General features: G+C 43.8%; 1 protein-coding gene across 1 annotated transcript in view; it reads right to left on the minus strand.

Annotated features, from left to right (window-relative positions):
- CACNB2 (calcium voltage-gated channel auxiliary subunit beta 2) overlaps nt 1-27,790 on the minus strand; it is a 765,511-nt gene that overhangs the window by 90,405 nt on the left and 647,316 nt on the right. Inside the window, exons 4-5 of the mRNA XM_030199481.1 lie at nt 25,874-25,996; nt 14,897-15,033 (exon numbers count right to left, since the gene is read on the minus strand). Coding sequence (XP_030055341.1) covers nt 14,897-15,033; nt 25,874-25,996 — 260 coding nt within the window. The remainder of the gene's footprint in view (nt 1-14,896; nt 15,034-25,873; nt 25,997-27,790) is intronic.

Raw genomic sequence — 27,790 nt, forward strand, 5'->3', positions numbered from 1 at the left:
TCTCACATCCTGTGGCATTCTTTGGTATGCATTTACTACATGCCCTCCACTTAATCTCTTACTCTATAATCACTCTCTCTTGCACGCATATTCAACTTGTAAAAACAGACCACCTGGGTTACCTCAAAGCCCTATACCATGGCTTAGGAGGGAGGTTATTTACTGTAATTAACCCATTTGGAGACATTTCCCCCCATATAATCACTTAAAATTCTGCTCTTTCCATTATGACTCCTCTATGTATGTATGCCTTTAATTATTTATTTTCTCAAATATATATACCACCACTCTATGAATATCTACTCTTGGCAATTTACAGTAAACACATTACAAACCACTTTAAAACTTCTGTTTTTATTTACGTTTTATATACTGCCAACTCTCCCAAAGGATCCAAGGCAGATAAACAGAATAAGCCTTCACATAAAAGGGAATTACATTTAATTAGCTATAAATTACATCAAACAAACACAATTATGTTATAACTCAAACAAAAATGTTTTTAAGGTCTTTCTAAAAGCAATAGGAAGGAATGGATCTAATGTCTCGAGGGAGATCATTCCAAAACTTGACTGCCTGAAAAGAAAATGAATTCTCATGAACCCTTTTTAAATGTATGTTTTTATATGTGGGATAGTCCATTTGTAAAGAGCATAAGAGACAGTTACGCTGCCCAATGGCCAGAAAACCCAAAAGATCTATTTCATCTTCATAATTCAAGCCGCAAATTGATTTAAAAACCAAGCAAGCTAGCTTAAATCGAATCCATTGTTTAATAGGCAACTAGTGAAGATTTTTCATAAAACTAGACACAGAATCAAACCAACCTCTATTTATTTTATTTATTTATTTATTTATTTAAAGGGCTTGTAGCTTGCACATCTATAATCAACCAAAAACAGTACTGAAGACATAAATCTTAATTAACTCTGCATCAGCACTGAAACCTGCAGTTCACAGCTATTCTTCAGAGGGGACCCCAAATGCTTGCTGAAAGAGAAAAATTTTTAGTGCCTTTTTAAATTCACCTAAATTACAACGGGCTCGAAGATGGTGAGGCATTGAGTTACTAAATATCAGTCTAACTGCGGTGTTCTGTAACAGTTGTAACCAACGTTGCAATTTAACTGAGATGCCACCATATAAGGAATTGCAATAATCCAACAGAGGCAACGAAATCGCCTGGGCCAAGATTCTAAAATGATGTGGATGGATTGATGCTCTGATTGCGAGGAGCTGCCTTAGCTTGAAAAAAAAATTTCTTGCTAAGTGCATCGATCTGGTCAGAATAGGCCAGATCTGAGTCTAAAATAATCCTTAACAGTCCAACCCCAACCCCTCCCCCCCCGACAGAGCAACTCCCAAACAAGGCAAACCTCCCCCCCCCCCCCGGACAAAGAGGGCTTGAGGTCCACTGGACCTCCAGCCCCCCCCCCCCGGTAGTCTAGCACCCCATACTCCTCGTGTACCTCAAAATGATGGAGGGGGGTTGAGGGTTGCTGTTGGGGAGAGTTGGGGGCACTAGACCACCAGGAGGTGTCGGGTTCTGTGTTGGGGGAGTTTGGATCCTCTGTCTGGGCTGGGATGAGGAGGCCTGCAAGTATGCTGATGCATGCTAGACAGGGCTCTCCAATCCTCCCCAATCCTCTGCAAACCCTAATGACAGCTCGGAGCTAGCAGTTTGCTGCCCACTGAGCATTGGGGAGGAATAGGTAATTCCCCATTTTTTGTTTTTTTTTAATCATTTTTATTAGTTTAGCAAAGAAACAACAATCATATGGCCTGGATGCTTGTCCCAATCACTTGCTGACAAGTGCTCCACGCTTTGTAGCTGACTTGACGACCCACCTCAATTATTTACTATCAAAGGGCTTGTTCCCACCGGACCATGGGCGCATACTTCTCACGCCCATAAGGAAAAACACTAAGGTCAAACCTGATGTAATCTCTAATTACCGTCCTGTAGCTTCAATACCTCTGTTGGTCAAGGTTGTGGAGAGTATAGTCAACACTCAACTAAATGAATATCTGGCGAAGTATGACATCCTTCACCACTCGCAGTCCAGATTTTGTGCCCAATACAGTACCGAAACAGTACTGGTTTACTCTCCTGTCTTATTTTAAACTTGAGATGTCGGTTGGGAAAAAAGTTCTTTTACTGCAGTTTGACCTGTCCAGTGCCTTCAATATGGTGGATCATGAACTCCTTCTACACCTCCTTGACTCGTTCGGTGTGAGTGGCATTGTTTTGCACTGGATCTAGGGGTTCCTGTCGTCCAGATCCTACCAGGTCAAAGTGAACTCTACCATTTCTGCTCCCTGGAGAGCCTCCTGTGGGGTGCCTCAGGGCTCACCCCTCTCACCTACACTGTTTAACATCATGCTGATCCCACTTGCTACCGCCCTCAGCAACCTGGGCCTAAATCCTTATATTTATGCTGATGATGTCACCATTTCCATCCCTTTCCGTGACACGGTTGCCGAAATCTCGGACCTGATTGCTACAAGCATATCTACAATGGAACATTGGGCGAGGGTGTTCCGGTTCAAGTTGAATAAGGATAAAACGCAGTGCCTGATTCTCCACTCCCCTTACTATTCAGTCCCTACTGATACCCTCACTATAAATGACTATGTTCTCCCTCTATCCAGCAGTCTAAAGCTCCTTGGGGTGACCTTGGATAAGCATTTGCTTCTGGATGACCAGGTATGAGCTGTCACTAAGAGAATGTTCAATGCAATGTGGAGGCTTCGGCAGGTCAGATACTGCCTAACTAGAGAACTGTTTCGCACCCTTGTTCATTGGTTGGTGCTATCTCACCTGGATTACTGTAGCGGGATTTCTGTACGTTGCCTTGGATACCTTTTGCAGAAACTCCAGACTGCACAAAACACTGCGGCAAGACTAATCCTGGGTAAATCGCGTTTCGAGCATGCTCAACCTCTGCGTTTCCTTCTCCACTGGTTGCCTGTGAGGGAACGTATCTCTTTCACAATCTGCTCCCTAACTCACAAAATCATATATGGGTTGGCTCCGGAATATATGCTTCGCCTTATCGACCTGCCTCCCAGGAATGCAGTTGCCACCTTGAGGTCGTATCTCAACCTGCACTTTCCAAACTGCAGGGGCGTTAGATACAAGAAGATCTTCACTTTGTCCTTCCAATACTCCTGTGCCAAGAATTGGAATGGTTTGCCGAAATGCTTAAAGCTGCAAAATGATCACCAGCTGTTCAAGAGGCTGCTGAAAACCCACCTATTTGGACTGGTCTACTCCCCCCACTCTCTTACCGATCAATAGTCCCACTTTCTTACCCCTGCATCTGTTATGCCCCCTTCCCCTTCCTTGCCTATTCTTGTCTCTTACCATTTTCTCTTATTGCATTGTCATTTTTAATTCTCCTATGTAAGCCACATTGTGCCTGCGTGTGTGGGAAAATGTGGGGTAGAAATGTACTATAAATAAATAATAATAATAATAATAATAAATATAAAGGATGTCATACAGTCATGAAATAGCATAAGAAATGAACCTATAGTAAGTAACAAACAGCAACACCCCAGCCACTATCTGGCTCCAAACAATAAATTAAGCTTTAAGAAGACAACTGCAGGCTAAAGGCGTGAAAGACCACAAAGGTTCCCACACCGGAAAAAATCTCTTTCCAATCACGGAGTCCATGTCGGTAAACTCCCATCTCTCTTGCAGAATTATCAGAGATCTCCACTGTGAAACAGTGGACAAATCTCTTGATAATCGTTGCAATATGCATTTTTTAACCAACGACAATGCACATTGCACAAAACTCAAAATTCCTTTTGGGGCAGGGTGCGAACAAGCAATTTGGCCATAAAACGTAAGAGGAGCAGGTCTCCATGACCAATGCCACAAAGCAGAAACATGCAACGAACATACTAGAATGATTGTACATCAGAGCAAGCCCAAAACATATGACCTAAGGTAGCAGGAGGTTGAGCACATTTAGGATATACAGCATCTGCCCTCAGTGCAGTTAGAAAAGCATGATAAATACATTCCTTGTCAACCATCCACAATTTAATAAGCATCCTTTAAACTGCTCCAGAGAGAGCTGAATTCCCAAATCTGCTGCTCATTGCTGTGCATTATCTTGTATAATTCAGTTCTCATAATTTGTCCTGAAGATCCTTATGGCAGCATTTGAGTGCGACTAATTGTTGAGCATCTAACCAAAATGCTTCATGCAGTTTCTCTTGAGAGGACGCAGAAAGCGCAGGTGTTAAAGTCAATATATAATGACGCAATTGGTAATATGAAAAGAAAACCACATTCTCTAAATCATAAGCCGCTTTGAGGTCTGCAAATGACTTAATCCCTCCAACTTCCATTACCATTTGAAACAGACATACCATCCCACATCAGGCAAACTGCATAAAAGTTGCATCTAATAAGCCTGGTGGAAATACTGCATTTCCACAGATGGGCAAAGTAGGGGTAACTCTAGAGTCCATTGCCAGCAACTTATTTACCCTCTGCCAAGTCACATGCAGATGGTTATAAAAAAGTGAGCGAGAATAATTAGGTGATGCTGAGGGGGGCGGAACATGAAGCCAACTACTAAAGTGTCAAGGTTCCTCTATATCCATCAATGAAAAATATGAAGTATCTCTAAACCAGTCTGTAATATGTCACATCCCACACACTATAGCAAATACACAAAGGCCAAACAAACCCAATCCACCTTTGTTTTTTTGTGAGAAACAGTGTTGAGAGTGGCAATCGTGCCTGCTTACTGTGCCATAAAATTTTTATCAGCTCTTTATTGAAGAGCTGACCATGATGAGAATTAAGGTGAATAGGTAGCATTTATAACATATACAGCCATTTCGGTAAAAGCATCATATTATAAAGAGCTATACGACCGATTAGTGAAATAAGGAAATACTGCCAAGATTTAAACTTTTGGATCGTAAAGGCTAGAAGAGGGTGACCATTTAAATTATAGAGCTGTGCCCATAAGTGACCATAAATATATAAATATATATTAAATAAACGAGGAGAACCTTTTGGTACCCCACAGCCAGAATTACTATGTAATGAAACACTAACTTTCCCTTTCACTTGGTAGGTCCTAGATCTCAAAAAATTGTTCGAACTCAAAACTGACCCTTGCAATTCCTAATTCACATAGTTTAAATAATAAAGAGAGAGGTTAATCGAATTAAAGTCTGCAGAAATGTCAAACTGCTATAAAACAGCCTGCATGCCTTTGCTTAATAATTGCTTGACCCAAGTTGTGAGGGTTAAAAGAAGTGTTTCTGTGCTGTGTCTGATCTAAAACCATGTTGATATTTATGTAAAATATTGTGTGTCTCTAAAATTTTTTTTTACTGTTCATTCACTTAGAATTTGAATAATTTGGCCATACAAAGGATGCTGGTGACTGGATGATAGTTATCTACAACAGTTTACAGTATTCAATGTAGATACAATGTAGATTGTAGATAGTTATCTACAATCAGCATTCAAAGATTAGGTAAAGGGGTCAATATGATATGTGACAGGCTCGCCAAATAACAACCAGATTGAAGTATAGAATTTACAAACTCTGTAAGCCAAAGAATAATATTCATGGGAGATGTAGCTAATAGATAAGACGGACAAATAACTAGAGAGCGGGACTTTTTACTAAGTTGACATATCAATTTCTTAATTGTCTGGAAGGGGATTGTCTTGAAATTATTCCAAGTTCTTTCCCCAGGAATATCATACAATCAGTCATTACCTGGGAACTTACAAGTACTCTCTAGGTTAACCAGAGGAAACGATTGCCTAATTTTATTAACTATTCTGAAAAACATTGTGCCAGTTGTTCTGCATTAAGTTGTAAAGAAGCAGGAATAATGAGCAAAAGATCCGTGTTAGTCATGTCACGTTATCAAAGATTTTAAACAGCATTTTACTTGAGTTATTTGATTTTTCTATTTCCTGATTATAAAAATTTCTCTTAGCTGAACTGATCTGTTCTTTGTACTCCATCATTTCCTTTTTCTACAGTAAACAATGGTATATCAAATCAAATAAAACAAATTCACAACACAGAAATAAACATACACAACAAGAAAATGATTCCCCTATCTAAAATAAATCAAGGCTCCTCCTTCTGTAGTCCTAAACCGTAAAAGCCTCCTGAAAAAAAGAAGGCCTTTTGGAAGACTAACCCCCCTGATTACTAAGACGCGCTAGCGGCTGTCATGTGCTAATGTTGACACAGCCCATTTACTTTGAATGGCCTGTGTCTGCATTGCTGCTTGGCTTAGTAAACACGGGGATAATTACCCCAAAATTCTGTCTATGGAGCCTTAGGTTGTGTGCACTATTTTGGCTGCATGGCCAAATTGTGTGCACAACTTAACTGATTAACAAGCCAATCAGTGCCGATAATTGGTACTTAACCAATTAGCAGCACTAATTGGCTTTAATCAGAATTTATGCACACAACTTTCTAGGCATATTCTATAACACGGTGTGTGTGAATTCTAAAGCACACAGTTGAAAAGGGGGCATGGCAATGGGTGTGGAATGGGCGGGTTGTGGGTGTTTCAAAAAAAACTACACGCACTATTATTATAGAATACACATGATCTGCACCTAACTTTGGCTCACGTATTTAATACTGGTTTTAGGTGGCCTAAATGGGTGCATCTAAAGTTTTGTTGCAAGAATGGCACATGAGCGTATTCTATAAACTATGCCTAACTTTAGGCGTAGTTTACAGAATCAAAGTAACTGTGTGGTTTTATGGTGCCGATTTTTAAGGCATCATATATAGAATTTCCCCCTTAGTCCCCTATCTTAACTACAGATGAGGAGATCCAAAATGCCAAAGAAAATAATAATAATATTTAAATGGCCTGGCCTTAATTCCCACTAATTCTATACTGAATCAGTTGTCCCATCACTCATTCCTTCGGTCTATTAGATAACTTTTCCATATCTAAAAAGGTTCATAGTTGTTCTGGCTCAAAGAAAGCATATTTATTCCCTAGAAATCTTATTACGCATTTGCATGGGTATGCCAATAAGAATGTTGCTCCCAGAGCCCTTGTCTCTTCTCTAAGAGCAAGAAACTGTTTCCTCCTGTCCTGTGTCGTCTTTGTAACATCTGGAAAAATCCAAATTCTCTGTCCACAAAATATTTTTGAAGAATTCTTAAAGTACAATTTCATTACCGAATTCAAATGTTGTTCAAATACAAACAAAACTATTAGGGTTCTTCGTTGAGTCACTTCAGACAATGATTCTTCCAGAAATGCTGATATATCTTGAATTTCCTGTGCTGGTTCTTGATTCAAAGGCAAACTCCCTAATCCTTTAATCCCTTCTCCGATCTGTGAAGATATTGGCAAACAATAAGTCTTATTAAATGGTGGAATAACTGCAGAAAGGTATTGTAAAACTTCCAGTAGGTATTTCTTGAAGAAATCCATCAAACTTATTCCAGTAACCATAGGAAAATTCAGTAATCTTAAATTCAATCGCCTGTTGTAATTCTCAATTTGTTCTATTTTCCTATGTGTCAAAAGTTTTATTCTTTATTACTACTTCAGTAATAGATTTTAAATCTTTAACCTCTTGTTGAATCTGTGATATTTGATTCATTGAATCCTGCTTAACTTTTTCTAATGAAGAAGTTAAAGTTTCAACTTTACTCACGAGAAGAGAGGCTTCCTGGGCAGATTTAGAAACAACCGTTGTTAAGGCCTGAATAGCTCTCCAAATAGACTCCAAAGTAATCTCCGTGAGAGCAACTAACTCCAAGATTGTTTCACCTGAGGTCTGGGCTGGTGCACTGCCGAACAAGGTCCCACCTCTATCGACTCCCGATTTGGCTGGGCCTTCTGCTCCTCTCCCAAAGAACGCAAAGCACAAAGGAGGATTAAGATCCAGAAGTGATAATGATGTCTCTATCCCCAAGAGAGCCGTCGCTCCTCCTTCGGCTCTCAGCTCAGAGTCAGCCACTCCGGTATGCGGAACACTCGTTGCATAGCAATTGATCGACTGCTGGATCGGGGACGAAGTTTCACCATCCCCTTCCTTTTAGTATGAGGCATGAGGATAGGAAATATGATAGTGGTAACACCAGCAAACAACTCTGATCGAGCAGCAAACGTGTTCAGGTTTCCATCTTGACACGCCCCCCCACCTGGATGTTGTTTCTATTTGCTTTCTTAGCCAACGCTGCAAATTGAGCAGAGGGCTTCAACCTAGATCCTTTTCCTGGGAAAGACCTTTTCCAATTCTACTATATCATTTTGAGATGCGGTGACCAGAATTGCACACAGTATTCAAGGTGTGGTCACACCACAGAGCGATACAATGGCATTATAACATACTCATTTTTGTTTTCCATTCCTTTCCTAATAATACCTAACATTCTATTTGCTTTCTTTGCCGCTGCCACACACTGAGCAGAGGGTTTCAACGTGTCATCAACAATGACAACTAAATCCTTTTCCTGGTCAGTGACTCCCAACGTGGAACCTTGCATCACGTAGCTATAGTTCGGGTTCCTCTTTCCCATATGTATCACTTTGCACTTATTCACATTAAATGTCATCTGCCATTTGGATGCCCAGTCTCCCAGTCTCTTAAGGTCATAAGTACATAAGTAATGCCATACTGGGAAAAGACCAAGGGTCCATCGAGCCCAGCATCCTGTCCACGACAGCGGCCAATCCAGGCCAAGGGCACCTGGCAAGCTTCCCAAACGTACAAACATTCTATACATGTTATTCCTGGAATTTTGGATTTTTCCAAGTCCGTTTAGTAGCGGTTTATGGACTTGTCCTTTAGGAATCCGTCCAACCCTTTTTTAAACTCTGCTAAGCTAACCGCCTTCACCACTTTCTCCGGCAACGAATTCCAGAGTTTAATTACACGTTGGGTGAAGAAAAATTTTCTCTGATTTGTTTTAAATTTACTACACTGTAGTTTCATCGCATGCCCCCTAGTCCTAGTATTTTTGGAAAGCGTGAACAGACGCTTCACATCCACCTGTTCCACTCCACTCATTATCTTTCACAATCCTTTTGAGATTTAACAACTTTGAATAACTGTGTCATCAGCATATTTAATTGCCTCACTAGAAATTCTCATACTTAAATCATTTATAAATATGTTAAAAGCAGCAGTCCCAGCACAGACCCATGGGGAACCCTAATAGCTACCCTTCTCTATTGAGAATACTGACCATTTAACCCTACTCTCTGTTTTCTGTCTTTTATCCAGTTTTTAATCAACAATAGGACATTATCTCCTATCCCATGATTTTCTAATTTCCTTAGGAGTGCTTTCATCGGATACTTTGGCAAATGCCTTTTGAAAATCCAGATATACAATATCAACCAGCTCACCGTTATCCACATGTTTATTCACTCCTTCAAAGAAATGTAGTAGACTGGTGTGGCAAGATTTCCCTTGACTACATCTCTGTTGGCTTTGTCTCATTAATCCATGTTTATGTAAATGAACTGTAATTTTGTTCTTTATAATAGTCTCTACCATTTATTTATTTAGATTTTGCTCACACCTTTTTCAGTAGTAGCTCAAGGTGAATTACATTCAGGTACACTGGATATTTCTCTGTCCCAAGAGGGCTCACAATTTAAGCTTGTACCTGAGGCAATGGAGGGTTAAGTGACTTGCCCAAGATCACAAGGAGCAGCAGAGGGATTTGAACCGGCCACCTCTGGATTGCAAGACCGGTGCTCTAACCACTAGGCCACTCCTCCACTAGTTCTATATCTTCAAAACAGATCAATTTAGTAATCTACTGACTCCATATCTACATACTATGTGCTCCAGAGTAAAATATGGCATAGTTCCACTTCCTGCACTTTGGAAGTCTACTTGTATCCACCCCAGATTTAAAAAAATTGAAAAAAAATTGTTGTCCAATATCCAATTTACCATTCATTTCCAAAGCGGCCTTCAAATGATCATGCTCCTCTCTCAATTACATTTGGGTTTATCAATGCTAGGGATGGGCTGTTTATAACTACATAGGAAATATATCCCATATGTCACTGCATGTGATTAACAAATGAAAATAAGCAGAAAAAAGAAACATGTTTTGTGTTTTTTCTTTAGACAATCATAGTGTGCACTACTTGTTCAGAGGGTGTGCTATTTTGGAAACAGTGCACCCTCTTTGCAAATAGCATATGCATGAGTGAATTATTAAGTGCCCTCTTTTCAATAGTGCTCACTCTTAGCATAAATATTTCCTTTGCGCAAAGACAGCTATGCAGAGTTCATTTGATTACACTATAGATGAAGTACAATGGGGTAAAGAATGGATGAGGACTGCGCCTACAATAGTACCATGTGTTATCTGTTCACACAGCAGATAATGTGGTAGATTTAATGCCACCTCAATAAGTGCAGTTAACATGGTGTAAGTGTACTGTCATTGATAATTATATGGGAAAATACTGGGCACATCCTTAACAGTTAACATAGAGGCTTTGCAGTTACTGCAAAATTTTACCACACTTTAATAAAAGGGGCCCAAAGTTTATTTATACAGAAAACTATGAACGCCTGGGTGTCAAGCTTTATAACATAAATTAATAATCCCTGTTAGGGAAAAACAGAAACAAAATCAGATTCATTATAAAGCCAGTTTTGCTTCTACTACTAATCATTTCTATAGTGCTACCAGATGTACATTTCTATAGTGCTGTCCACATTATCCCTGGGATTCTATATATGACGCCTTAATTTCCATGCGGAAATCAAAACGTATTCTATAACAATGTGCGTAACTTAATTATTATTATTACATTTGTATCCCACATTATCCCACCTTTTTGCAGGCTCAATGTGGCTTACAATTCATCGTGGATACTGGAAATAGAAAAGAATGTACATTTGGTTTTACAGCAAGTTTTGGGTACATGACGGTGAAATACATAATATTGGAAATAGAAAAGAGTATATATTTGTTTTAGCAGAAATTTTGGTTACATGATGGTGAAATACATGATAGTGTTAGAGCCAAAGGCATTAGGGACAAGATAGTGTGAAAGCAAAAGACATTAAAGAAAATTCCTGGATATCTTGAAGAAAGTAGAGTTACGCATGTTGTTCTTTATGATACATTTTGTCGAAGACATAAGTTTTCAGGAGTTTGCGGAAAGTGGTCATTTCGTAGACCGATTTCAGGTTACATGGCAGTGAGTTCCAGAGCTGTGTGCTTGTATAGGAAAAGGTTGGTGCATGCATTGATTTGTATTTCAAGCTTTTACATTTGGGAGGATGAAGATTGAGGAATGTGCGGGAGGATTTTTTTGCATTTCTGGGTGGTAGTTCTATTAGATCCGACATGTAGGCTGGGGCGTCACCATGGATGATTTTATGGACCAAGGTACAGAGTTTGAACATGATGCATTCTTTGAGTGGGAGCCAGTGTAGTTTTTCGTGAAGGGGTGTTGCGCTTTCGTATTTTGGTTTGCCGAATATAAGTCTGGCTGCCGTGTTCTGGGCTGTCTGGAGTTTTTTGAGTATTTGCTCTTTACAACCGGCGTAGAGTAATTACAATAGTCCAGATGACTAAGTACCAGTGATTGTACCAGGCATCGGAAGACATTCCTTGGGAAAAATGGTCTGACTCGTTTTAGTTTCCACATTGAATGGAACATCTTTTTAGTTATGTTTTTTGCATGGTTCTCAAGTGTTAGGTGTCGGTCAATGGTGACTCCAAGGATTTTTAGGGTGCCTGAGACTGGTAGACTTAGATTAGGTGTGTTGATGGTGGTGAATTCCTTCTTGTATTGCGAGGTGAGTACTAGGCATTGGGTTTTTTCGGCATTTAGTTTCAGTGAAATGCATCTGCCCAGGAGTTCATAATATGTAGGCTTTGGTTGATTTCGTCGGAAATTTCTCTTAGATCGTGTTTGAATGGGATAAAGATTGTTACATCATCAGCATATATGTATGGGTTTAGATTCTGATTCGATAACAGCTTAGCCAAGGGTGTCATCATTAGGTTGAATATGGTCGGTGAGAGGGGGGATCCCTGTGGAACTCCGCATTCAGGTGTCCATGTGGCTGATGTTGTCAAGTTTGATGTCACTTGATATGAGCAGGTGGTTAGGAAATCCATGAACCATCTGAGAATGTTACCTCCGATTCCGAAGTATTCTAGGATGTGTAATAAAATTCCATGGTCGACCATGTCGAATGCGCTTGACATGTCAAATTGTAGCAGTAGTATGTTGTTGCCGTTTGCTATCATTTGTTTGAGTTTGGACATAAGCGTGACTAGTATGGTTTCTGTGCTGTGATTAGATCGAAATCCTGACTGGGAATCATGCAGTACCGAAAACTTGTTTAGATACTCAGTGAGTTGTTTGGTCATCATGCCTTCTGTTATTTTGGTGAATAGGGGAATGGATGCTACTGGTCTATAGTTCGTTAGTATTTTTCTTTGCATCCTTGGGTATGGGGGTGAGTAGAATATTACCTTTCTCCTTTGGGAAGAGTCCATTTTGTAGCATGAAATTCATATGGTTAGTTGGGTCCATTATAAATTGTTGGGGGGCCAACTTCATGAGGTTGTTTGGGCATATATCTAATTTACAGCGAGATTGGCGAATGTTTTAAGTGTCTGTGAGATAAGATCTCTGGTAGTATAGTGAATTCAGTCCAGATCCTGTCTGCAGGGTGGATTCCGGGTTCCGGGTCTAGGCATTCTAGGAGTGTAGTATATTCAATTGGGCTGGCTGGTATTTTGAGTCGTAGTTTTATGATTTTCTCGTTGAAGTATCTCACCAAGTCGTCGGCTCCTGGAGTGTCTTTGTTGTTGTTGGTGACTGGGGTTGTATCTAATAGTTTATTCACGCGTTGGAAGAGTTTGTGTGTGTCTTTGTAATTTGGCCCGACTTCAGTTTTGTAGTATTGTCTTTTGGTTTGTCTTATGGCATATTTGTATTTCCTTCGGAGTAGTTTCCACGCGTTTAGAGTGGGGTCATCTTTTTTTTTGTTCCACGTACATTCCAGTTTCCTAACTTGTGTTTTGAGTTTTTTCAGTTCTTCATTGAACCATGGTATTGAGTTTTTCCTGTGCGAGGTTCTGGTTTGAATTGGGGCAATGTTGTCTAGTATCAATTTGCATCTATTATCCCAATTAGAGAGGAATTGGATTGTGTCTGTCTTTGTTGTCCATCCGTCAGTGTAGATCTGTTGCCAAAATTCAGTTGAGTCTATTTTTCCTCTTGTGGTGTAAGTTTTTCATAATTGTTTGTTAGGTAGGTCTTTCCATTGGAGGGTGATGTTTGCTATGTAATGGTCTGACCATAGTACAGGTGACCAATTAGTATTAGTTAATATAAAGTTTGCGCTGTGATCAAATTTGTGTGTTATAATGTCTAGTGTGTGTCCTTTTTTGTGTGTCGGTTGCGTATTTGGTTCTTGTATAATTGGTTCTTGTTATAATTGGTTAACAAGCTAATCAACACAGTTAACTGGATGTTAATAAGCAATTATCAGCACTAATTGGCATTAAGATTTATGCGCAGAACTCGCTAAGCATATTCTGTTATGTGATGCACCAAAATTCTAAGTCACATAGTTGAAAAAGTGCATGGGTGTTTCTAAAATCTATGCATGTTATTATAGAATACACCTGCTTTGCACCTAATTTAGGCATCGGGATTTACACAAAATAAAACATTGCGTAAATGGCCACAACTACATTTGGTTGAGTGGAGAGGTGCTTGGCATTATTCTATATATCGTACAGAAATCTAAGCCCTATTCTAGAAAATTTAGGTGTACTTACAGAATATGCCTAGGTGTATTTTTTTCAGTGTGGAATTTTCAGGTGCCATATATAGAATCTAACCCTATATGCAGGTACTTTTTCTGTCCTTAAACGGCTCACAAGCTAAGTATTTTTTTATACGTGGGGCAAATGGAGGGTTAAGTGACTTGCCCAGGGTCACAAAGAGCTGCAGTGGGAATCAAGCACAGGTTGCCAAGATCAAAGCCTGCTGCACTAACCATTAGGCTACTCTATGACAGCATAACATTATCATGACTTCACTAAATCACACCCCACTGAAAACAGACTGTCATATGTAACCCGGTTGTGCTATCCCGGGTTAGAAGGGGCTCGAGAGGCACTGCTTGATTTTGTTAACTTACTCATTCTGGTCCCATCAGCTCATTCACACAGGAGCAACATGACACTCAGAGGATTAAAAGAACTGGAACATTTATTAACTCAACTGATGGTTTCTACTGCATTGATCTTCTTACAGTCAATTGCAATTCATATTGCTCTCCAGCTGATCATAAGAAATAATACATATCTGGGCTAATACACATGACCTTAATGCCTGTCCTGCTGCTCAGAGCGAATTTCACATTCCCGATGTAGTTCATTACCATCCAGGCTGGACCTCCAGTAACTACATACTCCCTTCGGGCTGCCACCTCGAAAGACTTGCTATCAGCCAGGGGTAGACTACAGTTCCACCCGAGCCCTGGATACAGCCAGACTCCCCAATCCGCCGAGTTTCTGGCTCCTATAATGGCTGATGCAATGTACTTCCTGTCCACATAATCAATCCACTAGTTGCAATGCTACAGGACTTCCCCTTCTCTTGCAATGGGCCATCTGGTAGGGGAACTAACACTAACACACCTAACTTCCACACCAGAGCTGGTTACTTCTTCAAGAGGCAGAACCAGAGAAAATCCTTTCCACAACATTTCCCTTATATATCCTCTGAGCTCCTCCCGGGTCCTCCAGTCACTCCCCTAATGACCTGCTACCCAGGTACCCACTCTATCACGTTCTTAAACAAGCCATGAGTTACAAATAGATGCTACAAACTGTTTTCTTACCTTGTGTAGAACTTTCCTTGCTTTGCCTTTTGTTCATGCTGCAATCTCATATTTTCCAGTTTAACTGGACTTGGGATAAATCCTATTTCACAGCCTTCTTTCACCAAACGACCTATCCACCAGTCATTATTAAATTTCTGAAAAAAATAAATCCATGCATTGTTAAATATTATTTTGCTTCAGTGGATTACATGTTTCCCATTACTTCTTTATATAAATTGTAATTATTTTTACCATTTCTCATGTTCAAGTTTTGCGTTCTCCTTTTGAAGATGTTGCTTCCATATTCAGGCAGGAGAGGGGAGATATGATGGAGATGTACAAGTGCACATTAGGCAAGTCTCTTTCAATTGAAAGGAGGCTCTGGAGTGAGGGGGGCATAGGATGATGGTAAAAAGGTACAGACTTATAAGTAACCTGAGTAAATACTTCTTCATGGAAAAGGTGGTGAATTAATGGAATGGCCTCCTGGTGGAGGTGGTGGAGATAAAGACTATATTTGAATTCAAGAAAGCTTGGGAGAGTACATAAAGAGAGGCATTTTCGATTTGATGTCCAAATGGTGAAATAAATGTTTACAGGAGAATGTTCAAAATCACGAGTCCATAATGGAGGAAATAAATACATGTGATCCAATATTCAAAAATACATAAGAAAAACGTTAAGAAAAAGAAAGCACTGCAAGCATCATAGACATTTTGAGATAAACATCTCCGCCGATCAGAAATACACTACATCAAACATATAACAGTTCCGGTCCCCACATCGAGAAAATATCCACGGCGACAGCAGCACGTTCCCTCCAAATGGCAAACATGCATATATACCTCCTGCACGTAGCAGAATGTTCCTCAGTGTGCCCAGTCATGTCTCTGCACAGGGAACCTAATTTTTTCAGTGCCAGAGACAGAGCTCATGGTCCTCCTGTGCCTGAAATTTTCAAACACCACCACCACCACCTCACAATGTCGGCATAAGGGCATGGAGATCCATTAGAAGCAGCATGGAAAGTGAGTGTGAAGCAGTGCCCTCCAGGATCACAAAATCACTCATGTGCAAACACTATACATAAGCAGGGTCACAAACAGGGAGGTACCTTTGTTGTTGCAATAAGTTATTGAAAGTTTCATAAGAATGAACAAAAAACATACATGACAACAGAATGTCCAGAATATCCAATGACAAGTAATAATGGGGCCCCCTCCACTAAGTCTTCAAGGTAGAAATGAGGGGCTGCAAATATCTGTAACCCCTCCCCCCCCGGGTGCCAGAATGATGCCCCATACCTTTATACTGATGAGAATGTTGGCAGCAGGTCACTAAAGTACACTGAACCACCCCACGGCACACCTTCTTTACTACACTGCCCAACCTCACCTCCCAGCAACAGTGCACATACCTACAGAAAGACCACCATGCGACCCTCTGTCCCCATGGCCATCTCAGCTCACACAGCACCTGTGCCTGTGTACTGCATACCCACTCCCTCACCCACCCCCAACCCCCAATCTGGCTGTAGCCATCTGTCACAGGGTACATGAAGAGCATTGCACAACATGTCATAAAAAATAATATATGTGATGCCAAGAAGGTCCATGACCCCGTCTCCACCAACTTTTGTTTTGTAGGAGATTCGGCATCCAGAAGGACTTTGGGGCACTCAGACGCCGGTACCATAAAATACAGTGGGAAGAACCAGGCCTCATCCAGTGCACGAAGAAGTGCCTGAGGACCCAACGTAAGTACCACTGATATTACACCACTGTGTCCTAGAAATAGCCTGCAGATGCTTGTTCCCTCATAACACTGTGGCCACAACCCCCATATCTACTAGAATGTGTTGCAGACAAACCCAAACCTTTGAGATGACATGGAAAGGAAGGGAGAGGGGCTAGGAAGGGAAGGAATGTTGGACAGAACCTTCCTGAGAACCAAAACAAAAGTTGGCCAGTATGTCAAACACACCTACCCAGCACATTACAGCAGCTATGGCAAGATAAATAAGCCAGTAACCAGAAAGAGGCACAGTGGGAATCAAACCTACATCCTCTGCATTGAGAGGCCACAGCCCTAACCCCCATGCCACACACATTCCTGACATAAACTGACCACAGAGGGCTGTAAGAGCACAAATCGCCCCCCAAATGGATGAACTCTCATGGCCCAGACCCCTCTTTAATCATATATATATAGCATTGTGAGGTCGAAAGTGAGGAATGCTACCCTGTCAAAGATCCCTCAAGGACCAAGCTGGGGGCCCTTCAAACCCCTCCTTAAGGAAACCACCACCCATGTTACATTAAATTATACCTTGTACTTCTATACTGCAACTACCTCCAGGTTCTAAGTGGTTTACATTAAAAAAAAAAAACAACAACAAAAACAAACTATAACATTATTATTTATTTGGATTTATTTACCGCATTTTTGAAGGAATTCACTCAGGGCGGTGTACAGTAAGAATAGATCGAACATGAGCAATAGGCAAATACAGCGGTAAAAATATTCAAACAATAATACACAGTATGGCATGTTATACTACTTACAATGTCAACACAATACGTAATAGAACAGTGAAGAGTAAAGCAAAGATGGAACATATAGATAGGTAAGAAAGTAGGAAGAGTTAGAAAGTAAGGTGATTGATTTAAAGAAAGTTGCACATGAGGTCAGAGAAATGGTTAAATATTATCTCAGCTAGGGTAGGAGTGGATAAATATGTCCTGCTGCAGTATGTGCAGCCCGAGTCACTCCTTGTGTGTGTGAGTGAGACTAACCACTTAGCTTCTTCTTCTATTAAAGGCCTGGTTCAATAGCCAAGCTTTCACCTGCTTCCTGAAGTAGAGATAGTCTTGTGTTAAGTGTAGCCTTTCAGGCAGTACATTCCAGAGTATGGGGGCTACTCTGGAGAAGGTTCACGTGCGGGTATCACATTGTGTAATGTCTTTTGGAGAGGGTGTGGTTAGTGATAATCCTTGAGAGGACCTTAGTGTTCTTGGTGGTGTGTAGAGGATCATCCTATTCTTCCGGGTACTCAGGCCAACTCATGACCATTTCTTTTCAGGGCCTTGAAGATCATTCACAAAGTTTTAAATTTAGCCCTGTATTCTACTGGTAGCCAATGAAGATTTTGCAAAAATGGTGTCGAAACCTTCTGTGAGTCTTGCTGCTGCATTCTGACTCAACTGGAGCTGGTGCAGGCCCTTTGAAGTTAGACCATTGTATAGTGCAGTGCAGTAATCCATATTTATAAGAAGCTTAGTGAGAAACAAATCTGATAAAAAAGTTTTTAAATTTTTCTTAAAAAGATGAAAATCCAATAAAAAGTTAATGTAAGGATATAACTCCTCCCATAATTTTGTGCTTCCATGGCCAAACGAGTGTTGAATACCCTGACTCTTTTTATACCTTTAATGGAGAGTGAAACGAAAAATGAATTACAACAAGATCTTCCGACTCTATCATTTGACTGGAATAGATACAGAGAAGGGCGATGAAAATGATAGAGGAAAAGGCTAAAGTGAAGAGATGGCTGAGGGGAGATAAGATAGAGGTCTATAAAATAATGAGTGGAGTGGATGGGTAGACATGAATTGCTTGTTTACTCTTTCCAAAAATACTAGGACTAGGGGGAATGCAATGAAGCTACAAAGCAGTAAATTTTAAACAAATTGGAGAAAATATTTCTTCACTCAATGTGTAATTAAACTCTGGAATTTGTTGCCATAGAATCTGGTAAAAGCAGTTAGCTTAACAGGGTTTAAAAAAGGTTTGGACAGCTTCCTAAAAGGAAAGTCCATGAGCCATTACTAAGATGGACTTGGGAGAATCCACTGCTTATTTCTAGGATAAGCAGAATAAAATGTATAGTACAGTTTTGGGATCTTGCCAGGTACTTGTAACCTGGATTGGTCACTGCTGAAAACAGGATTCTGGGCTTGATGGACCTTCGGTCTGTCCCAATATGGCAACACTTATTACTTATGACATTCCCCATTTAAAATCTTGTAGAATGAAAATGTAAACTTGATCCTGGCCTCTACAGGAAAACAATGTAGTTCTTGAAAACCAGAGGAGATACTATTCCTCTTTTGAGTGTACCCCTCCCCCCGCTCACCCCAGAAGCATGCCCATGAGTCATGGGCTGATGTGCACTCCCTGCCTTCTGTGAGGGCCCCAAGCCACCTAGCCTGATTATATCACTGATGGATGCCCCCAAACCTAGGTTTCCCACCTTGCAGTAAGTAAACTGCCTTTCTCAGGGGGGTGGGGGAGTCCCAGGACAGGTGGCCAGATGGATGGGAGAATCAAACTGGGTCCCCTGCCATCTCCCAGCAAGTTGTAGACCACATAGGCATGAGGAGGCACACACACCCACATCCCTGACAACAGCTGCAATAATGGCCCCAGCTATGCAAAAGCACAGTGCCATATTACCTCCAAGCCAGTGACTGATCACCCATGGCCCTCCAGCAGGGAGAAGACCCATTTTGCATGCCGATAGGGAGACAACCCCCTCAGCGCAACAAACATATATTGCATCAATGGCTCTAGGGTTCCCGTCTATGTCAAGTCATGGGGGCACAGATCAGAGATGTACCTCATGTAACAACTAGCAGCCCCCAGCTCTCCCTGTCCATGCACAAATATATAAGCCTAAATTCTAAATAGCACAGTTGAAAAGGAAGCATGGGCATTTCTAAAATCTATGTGTGTTGTTACAGAATACACCTGCTCTGTGCCTAATGTAGGTGTTGGGATTTACACCAAGTAAAACATGGTGTAAATGTGTTGATCTCAATTACAAACCTTTTAAATACACAGGTCACCATCCAGCTGATGCACAGCCTGCCCCAGAGCAGCCAGCAGCTGAGAGGGCCTGGGAGGAGGTGGTCATAGCCCTGGCTCCTGCGAGGTGCTCCTCAGCCCCATGACAGGACCACACCCAGCAGGGGGATGTTGAGGAGGAGGAGGATTCCTGGTGGTATATGCCCACATTTTAGGGGGGCAGAAGGGGCAGACCAACAGCCCCCCCAAGGCATCGATGCAGCACCTGATTGCATCTTAGCCCCTCCCCCCCAAATGGCTGCCATGCTTGTTGCCAAGCCCACTCTAGGCCAGTTCCTGCTGCAGGCCACAGGCTTGTATAGAGATGCGCTGCAGGAGCTAGAAGCCCTATGACACATACGGGGCAAATCCTCAATGAGCTGAGGATGCTCTGTGAGGAGCAGTGGCAGCCTGAATGAAGGCCATGTACCAATTTTTGTTCACATTAACATTGTTTACAAATACAATGTTTACAGTTATTTACATACATAGGTCTTTGCCTCCACTCTCTAAAATATGTGCACATTCCCTGATCTGCAATGCTGACAACTGCTGTGGTTTAAACACTCCTAGGCAAGCCCTGGGGAAGGGAATGGAGATGAGTCTTGATATACCACAATTCTGTGGTTACAATCAAAGCAGTTTGCTTATTTTGTACCTGGGGCAATGGAGGGTTAAGTGGCTTGCCCTGAGTCACAAGGAGCTGCAGTGGGAATCCAACACAGTTTACCAGGATCAAAACCTGTGGCACTAACCACTAGGCTACTCCTCCACTCAAGGAGTCTGTAGAACGAGGGAGGGGGGGAGAGGTGTCCAAAGGGCCCTCAGCAGACACATTCAGAAAAACTCCTCCTTAATGTCAAGTGCGCTACCAGACGCTGCCCAATCAAGAGGAATCCAATATGCTTTGCACTACAAAAAGGTCCATTAGGACTCAAACTACCACCCCCACCCAGGATGCCATGCCACACCCCAAACCATTATGCTGTGTCTCCGGTAGCTAGAAAAAAGTGACAGACATGGCCACTGACCAGATAAATAGCATATCGGCGTGTACCTGCGGATATTCAGCAGGGGATTACCAGTTATCAGCCCCTAAATATCTGCAGTTAGCAGTGGCGTAACAAGGGGGGGGGGCGGTCCGCCCCGGGTGCACACCGCTGGGGGGGGGGGGGTGCCACGCGCCTGTTGGCCGAGTCTGCTCGTTCCCTCCCTGCTGCTCCCTCTGCGCGGAACAGGTTACTTCCTGTTCCGGGGCAGAGGGAGCAGCAGGGAGGGAACGAGTGGACTCGGCCAACAGGCGCGCGGGAACCCCCCCCCCAAGCAGGTAAAAATGCACCCAGGGGGGGGTGTAATTTTGCCGGGGGGGGGGGGCGCACTGCACCCGGGTGTCAGGCAGCCTAGGAACGCCACTGGCAGTTAGTAGATCACTGCTAACTGGCTAAATCACATAATGCAGACAGTTAGGCATGAATATTCAGCACTTAACTGGCTATGCTCAGCAGTTAAAATAAGCCACATAAATAACAGGCCTATCTTTAATCACTAAAAAGTTAGCTGGTTATCACTGAATATTGGCTTAACCAGTTAACTCTTTAACGGTAACCCCCCCCCCCCCCCCCCCCCAACTACTCAATGCCGGTCGCCCAGCACTGAATAATGGTGGAGGTTTTTCTGATCAATGATTAAATTCAATCCATGTGAGCAGCAACATTTGCAGTCCTGAGTTTAAAAATTGGATGGATTAGTTGCTTTGCCAAGGATTTACTGAGATCTTTTCCTCCACCAGTTTTGTATTTATTGCAATGAGCAAAACACACCTGTTTTGTGGAGATAAATTGGTTTGTTTTGTCTATGAGTTCTTCCCCCTGCATGGATTTGTTAGAAATTGGGACATCCAGGTTGGGATATTCACAAATCTTCAATAGTTTCAAAAGACTCTGCTGAACATGGAGCATATGCATTTGCAAACACAACCAGCAGCAACAGCCATTTAGAGAGATGCATGTTGAAACAAACACTGGCACCCAGGGCCGCCGAGAGACTGGGCCGGGCCGGGCCCGGGACAAGGCCGCCCCTGGGCCGCCCCCCCCCCCCCCCCCCCGAGGTCACGGCTGCTCCACCCGCCACCGGGCCGGGCCCCTGCACTATATGTATATCCTTCAAGAGGTAGTGTGTCATGATTTAGGCTCTACACTTTTTCTGATGTTTTGGTGCTACCTCAGTAAGGTCAAAACACAATCTCTCCACTGCAAAACACTATACACAAACTTGTGCAAAAACCCACTCATAACCTTACCAAACCATAACAGCACTAATTCCAAGGACAGGACGAGCTACAACCTTATGCATGGAAAGGCAGCACTATAATTATACCGGGCTCTAAAACACCAGTACACAACCTAATGAAAAACAAAACAAAAAGGGCTGCAAATACTACACACTAGCAGAATACTGTACCTTATCACACATGAAAAACACATGGCAACAGATATGACACAAAGAACTAGAAATAAAAAAAAATATGAAGGCAAAATACTGAACTAGAAAGTTACCTGAAGAAGTCAGACTCAGCATGCAGCAATACTAGAAAATTGAAACTTACATGAAAAACATCACAGATACACATTTCCAAAAGCTGACATAAAAAATTCTGAATAAAATACTTTTTTCTACCTTTGTTGTCTGATCATAGTTTTTCTATTCGCTTTGGTCCCAGTGTCTTCTGTTTTATGCAGTGTCTTCTTTCCATTTGATATTTTTTTCTCTCACCATGTCCACCATCCTCCTGTGTCCTTATGCGTCCTGTTTACCATCTGTAGCCCTGTCCCTATCATTCCTCCAGTTTCAGCATCTGCCCTGAAAGTGTTCCGATCCAGCCCTTAAATTCAGCAATTTCCCCTACATCCATGAGCATTTCTCCTCACTCCCCTCCATCCATGTGCATGTACTTCCTGTCTTCCCTCCCCTCCATCTATGTCCAGCATTTCTCCTCTCTCCTTTTCCCTCCGTGTGCATCTCCTTCCTTTGTCTTTCCTTCCCTTCATCCTTGTCCAACATTTCTTCTCTCTTCCCTGCCCTCCACTCCATCCATGTCCAGCATTTCTCATCTCTTCCCTCACCTCCATCCATGTGCATCTCCTTCCTGACTTCCCTCTCCTCCATCCACCCATATCCAGTAAATTTCCTCTCTCCCCTGCCCCTCCAATCATCCATCCATGTTCAGCAATTCTTCTCTCTCCCCTGCCAGGCATCCCCTCCTGTCCAGCAATTCTCCTCTCCCCCTGCCCTCCTATTCAGCAATCTCTTCTCTCTCCCCCATGCCTCTACCCTCTTATCCAGCGATCTCTTCTCTCCCCCCTGCCCTCCCCTCTTGTCCAGCAATCTCTTCTCTCTCCCCCTGCCCTGCCTTCCCCTCTTGTCCAGCAATCTCTTCTCTCCCCTCCTGTCCAGTGATATGTTCTTTCTCCCCCCTGCCCTCCCCTCCCTCCGAGATCCAAGGCCCCCCTCCCTCTCTCTGAGATCCAAGCCCTCCCTCCCTCCAAGATCCAAGGCCACCCTCCCTCCCTCCGAGATCCAAGGCCCCCCTCCCTCCCTCTGAGATCCAAGCCCTCCCTCCCTCAGAGATCCAAGACCCCCCTCCCTCCCTCTGAGATCCAAGCCCTCCCTCCCTCAGAGATCCAAGGCCCCCCCTCCCTCCCTCTGAGATCCAAGCCCTCCCTTAGAGATCCAAGGCCCCCCTCCCTCCCTCAGAGATCCAAGCCCTCCCTCCCTCCCTCGGAGATCCAAGACCCCCTCCCTCCCTCTGAGATCCAAGCCCTCCCTCCCTCAGAGATCCAAGGCCCCCCCTCCCTCTGAGATCCAAGCCCTCCCTCCCTCCGAGATCCAAGACCCCCCTCCCTCCCTCTGAGATCCAAGCCCTCCCTCCCTCAGAGATCCAAGGCCCCCCCTCCCTCCCTCTGAGATCCAAGCCCTCCCTTAGAGATCCAAGGCCCCCCTCCCTCCCTCAGAGATCCAAGCCCTCCCTCCCTCCCTCGGAGTTCCAAGACCCCCTCCCTCCCTCAGAGATCCAAGCCCTCCCTCCCTCCCTCAGAGATCCAAGGCCCCCCCTCCCTCCCTCTGAGATCCAAGCCCTCCCTTAGAGGTCCAAGGCCCTCCTCCCTCCCTCAGAGATCCAAGCCCTGCCTCCCTCCCTCGGAGTTCCAAGACCCCCTCCCTCCCTCAGAGATCCAAGCCCTCCCTCCCTCAGAGATCCAAGGCCCCCCCTCCCTCTGAGATCCAAGCCCTCCCTCCCTCCGAGATCCAAGACCCCCCTCCCTCCCTCTGAGATCCAAGCCCTCCCTCCCTCAGAGATCCAAGGCCCCCCCTCCCTCCCTCTGAGATCCAAGCCCTCCCTTAGAGATCCAAGGCCCCCCTCCCTCCCTCAGAGATCCAAGACCCCCTCCCTCCCTCAGAGATCCAAGCCCTCCCTCCCTCCCTCCCTCAGAGATCCAAGGCCCCCCCTCCCTCCCTCTGAGATCCAAGCCCTCCCTCAGAGATCCAAGACCCCCTCCCTCCCTCAGAGATCCAAGCCCTCCCTCCCTCCCTCCCTCAGAGATCCAAGGCCCCCCTCCCTCCCTCTGAGATCCATGCCCTCCCTTAGAGATCCAAGGCCCCCCTCCCGCCCTCCGAGATCCAAGGCCCCCCTCCTTCCGAGAACAAAGCCCCCACCCCTCCCTCCCTCCGTCCGAATGTCAAAAGCGATCTTCTTACCTCGTGGTTACAGCGCGAGCAGCACACAGTGAAAATCGTGCAGGCTCGCGCTTCAGCCTTCCTTTGTCTGTCTATCAGCTGAGGTCCCGCCCTTGCAGAAACAGGAAATGAGGGCGGGACCTCAGCTGATAGACAGACAAAGGAAGGCTGAAGCGCGAGCCTGCACGATTTTCACCGCGTGCTGCTCGCGCCGTAACCACGAGGTCAGATAAGAACAAGACGATCGCTTTTGACATGATTCGGAATCGGATGGAGGGAGGGACAGAAGGTGGGCCCTGGAACTCGGGTGAAAGGGACGGACGACGGGTGGGCCCTGGAACTCGACGGATGATGGGCGGGCCCTGGAACTCGGAGGGGAGGGGCGGAGCTATGGGCATGCGGCGTCGGGCCCCCCTGGAGGCCCGGGCCCGGGGACTTTTGTCCCCCCTGTCCCCCCCTCTCGGCGGCCCTGCTGGCACCACATGGGACTCCAACATGAACCTGTAAGACCGGAATTTCTCAAATCTACACATACAAGGGGAGCCCATTAAGGAGTCAAGTGAAATAACACTCTTGCTTGATTTTTGGTCAGACACTACTGAGGTACACACAATTGCTTCCTCAGTCACTGGTGGAAACCCTGGGTCCAACTAATCAGGTAGTTCACACAACTGCCTAAAAGCAGGTGTATATGTTGATGAGGAAAATTTTAACAACATACATACATGTGTTCCTATTTTATAATAGGAACATGTATAGTTTTGAAACATGCACCCTTTAAATTTTTGCATCCTGCGGCTTCTACATATACAAATAAAGGCATTGAAAAATTGGCACTTCTATGTGTGCATGTGTGAATGTTGCAATTGAAATATATTCCAGCAGATACTGAGTTGGCAGTGGTCAGAGTTTCTGTAAATGCTGATCGCTGCCATTGAACGTAGACCCAGATATTGAGTGGCAGGACTTCTCTGGGCACTGGCACTGAATATTTTGGTCTTTGGCAGCACCAGGAAGTTATGTAAGTACGTACAATATTCACTTCCATACCTGTATAACTAACTGGGCATAGTTGGGACTACATTTTATGCAGTCCTACATGCCCGGTTACCTATGCAGGCACTGGCACTGAGTATTTCTGGTGCCTATATAGCTCCCAGCTCCTCTCTGACTCCTCCCCCAGACCACCCCAGCACTAACCGGCATATGACATGGCAGTCAGAAGCCCATATTCAGTGGCACTGTTAGGTTAAATGTTGCTAAATGTCAGTTCCTGAGCTGTCCAATGCAGTTTAAGCATGCAGGAACTCTCCAAATCAGGAGAGTATGGAAGTAAAGTCTTGGGTGTTCCATATGCTTTCTAAACAAGTTAACCAGTTTGTGCTTCATTGGTGTAAAAACAGTAGCTATTTTTCTTACTTCTTTGACATGAAGGAAGTCTTTCGCCTCAAATGAGATGGCCATGCCTGGGACTGGGACATCGTCATCATGAGCTGCACTATAGCTGACATTTGTCCGGACTGCAAATGCAACAGGCTTAGTCTACAGAGAAGAAAACAAACCAGACATTAGCCTAATTTGCATATCATTCTATTTCTATCAGAATGTCAAAAATCATAGGCATCAAAAACAGAAAAGATCCTTCAGAACATGACCCAAGCATCCGAAAAACTTTTTCCCCACTGTTGCAACATAAGGTTATCAGTTCAGTACTAAAAAACGAAATGTGTTAAATCAAGGGCAGAATTAAATTCTATTGAACAAAATAGTTTGAGTGATGACAAACCTGCAAAATCTAAACACTTTCCCCCAGATTCTATACATAGCGACTAAAGTTCTGCATACAAATCAGCACCCATAGCCAATTTGTATGTATTTAATTGGTTAACAAGCCAATTAGCACCAATAACTGATGTTAACAAGCAATTATTGGTACTAATTGGCACTAATTAGGAGTTATGTGTATAACTCACTAACAGGTGAATTTTCGAAAGAGAAGGGCGCCCATCTTCCAACACAAATCGGGAGATGGGCGCCCTTCTCGCAAGGTCGCCCAAATCGGAATAATCGAAAGCCGATTTTGGGCACCCTCAACTGCTTTCTGTCATGGGGTGACCAAAGTTCACAGAGGTGTGTCGGCAGTGTAGCGAAGGCGGGACTGGGGCATGCTTAGGAGATAGGCGTCCTCGGCCAATAATGGAAAAAAGAAGGGCGTCCCTGACGAACACTTGGGCAACTTTACTTGGTCAATTTCACGACCAAGCATCAAAAAGGTGCCCAAACTGACCAGATGACCACCGGAGGGAATTGGGGATGACCTCCCCTTACTCCCCCAGTGGTCACTAACCCCCTCCCACCCTCAAAAAATACTTTTTTGCCAGCTTCTATGCCAGCCTCAAATGCCATACTCAGGTCCATTGCAGCAGTATGCAGGTACCTGGAGCAGTTGTAGTGGGTGCAGTGTACTTCAGGCAGGTGGACCCAAGCCCATCCCCACCCCTACCTGTTACACTTGTGGTCCAAAACCCACCAGAAACCCACTGTACCCACATGTAGGTGCTCCCCTACATCCCTAAGGGCTATGGTAGTGGTGTACAATTGTGGGTTGGGGGGGGGGGGGGGTTGTGGGGCTCAGCACCCAAGGTAAGGGAGCTATGCATCTGGGACCTTTTTCTAAAGTCTACTGCAGTGCCCCCTAGGGTGCCCGGTTGGTGTCCTGACATGTGAGGGGACCAGTGCACTACAAATGCTGGCTCCTCACACGACCAAATGGCTTGGATTTGGTCGTTTTTGAGATGGGTGTCCTCGGTTTCCATTATCGCCGAAAACCGAGGACGACCATCTCAAAAACGACCTAAGGACGACCATCTCTAAGGTCGACCTAATTTTCATGATTTGGGTGTCCCCGACCATATTATCGAAACGAAAGATGGGCGCCCATCTTGTTTCGATAATACGGGTTGTCCCGCCCCTTTACTGGGCCGTCCTAAAAGGACACCCTCAAGAAAACTTGGGCACCCCGTTCGATTATGCCCCTCCATGTGCCCCTCTAAAGTGATGCATGTAAATCGCACTGTGTGGATCTCAAAAGGGGGCGTGGCAATGGAAGGGGCATGGGTGGGTTGTGAGTGTTCTGAAAATTTACGTGCACTGTTACAGAATATACCCAATCTGCACCTAAATAAGACATGGGCATTTACACCATAAATGCCAGGCCTAAATATTAATCGTGGGACAGCTGCTACACCTATTCTATAAACCATGCCTAACGTTAAGCAAGGTTTATAGAATAGCGCTAAGTGCATTTTTTGGCGCTGATTTTTTTTAGGTGCCATT

Source organism: Microcaecilia unicolor, chromosome 1, assembly GCF_901765095.1.
Source record: "Microcaecilia unicolor chromosome 1, aMicUni1.1, whole genome shotgun sequence".
In the NCBI taxonomy this organism is placed as follows: Eukaryota; Metazoa; Chordata; class Amphibia; order Gymnophiona; family Siphonopidae; genus Microcaecilia; species Microcaecilia unicolor.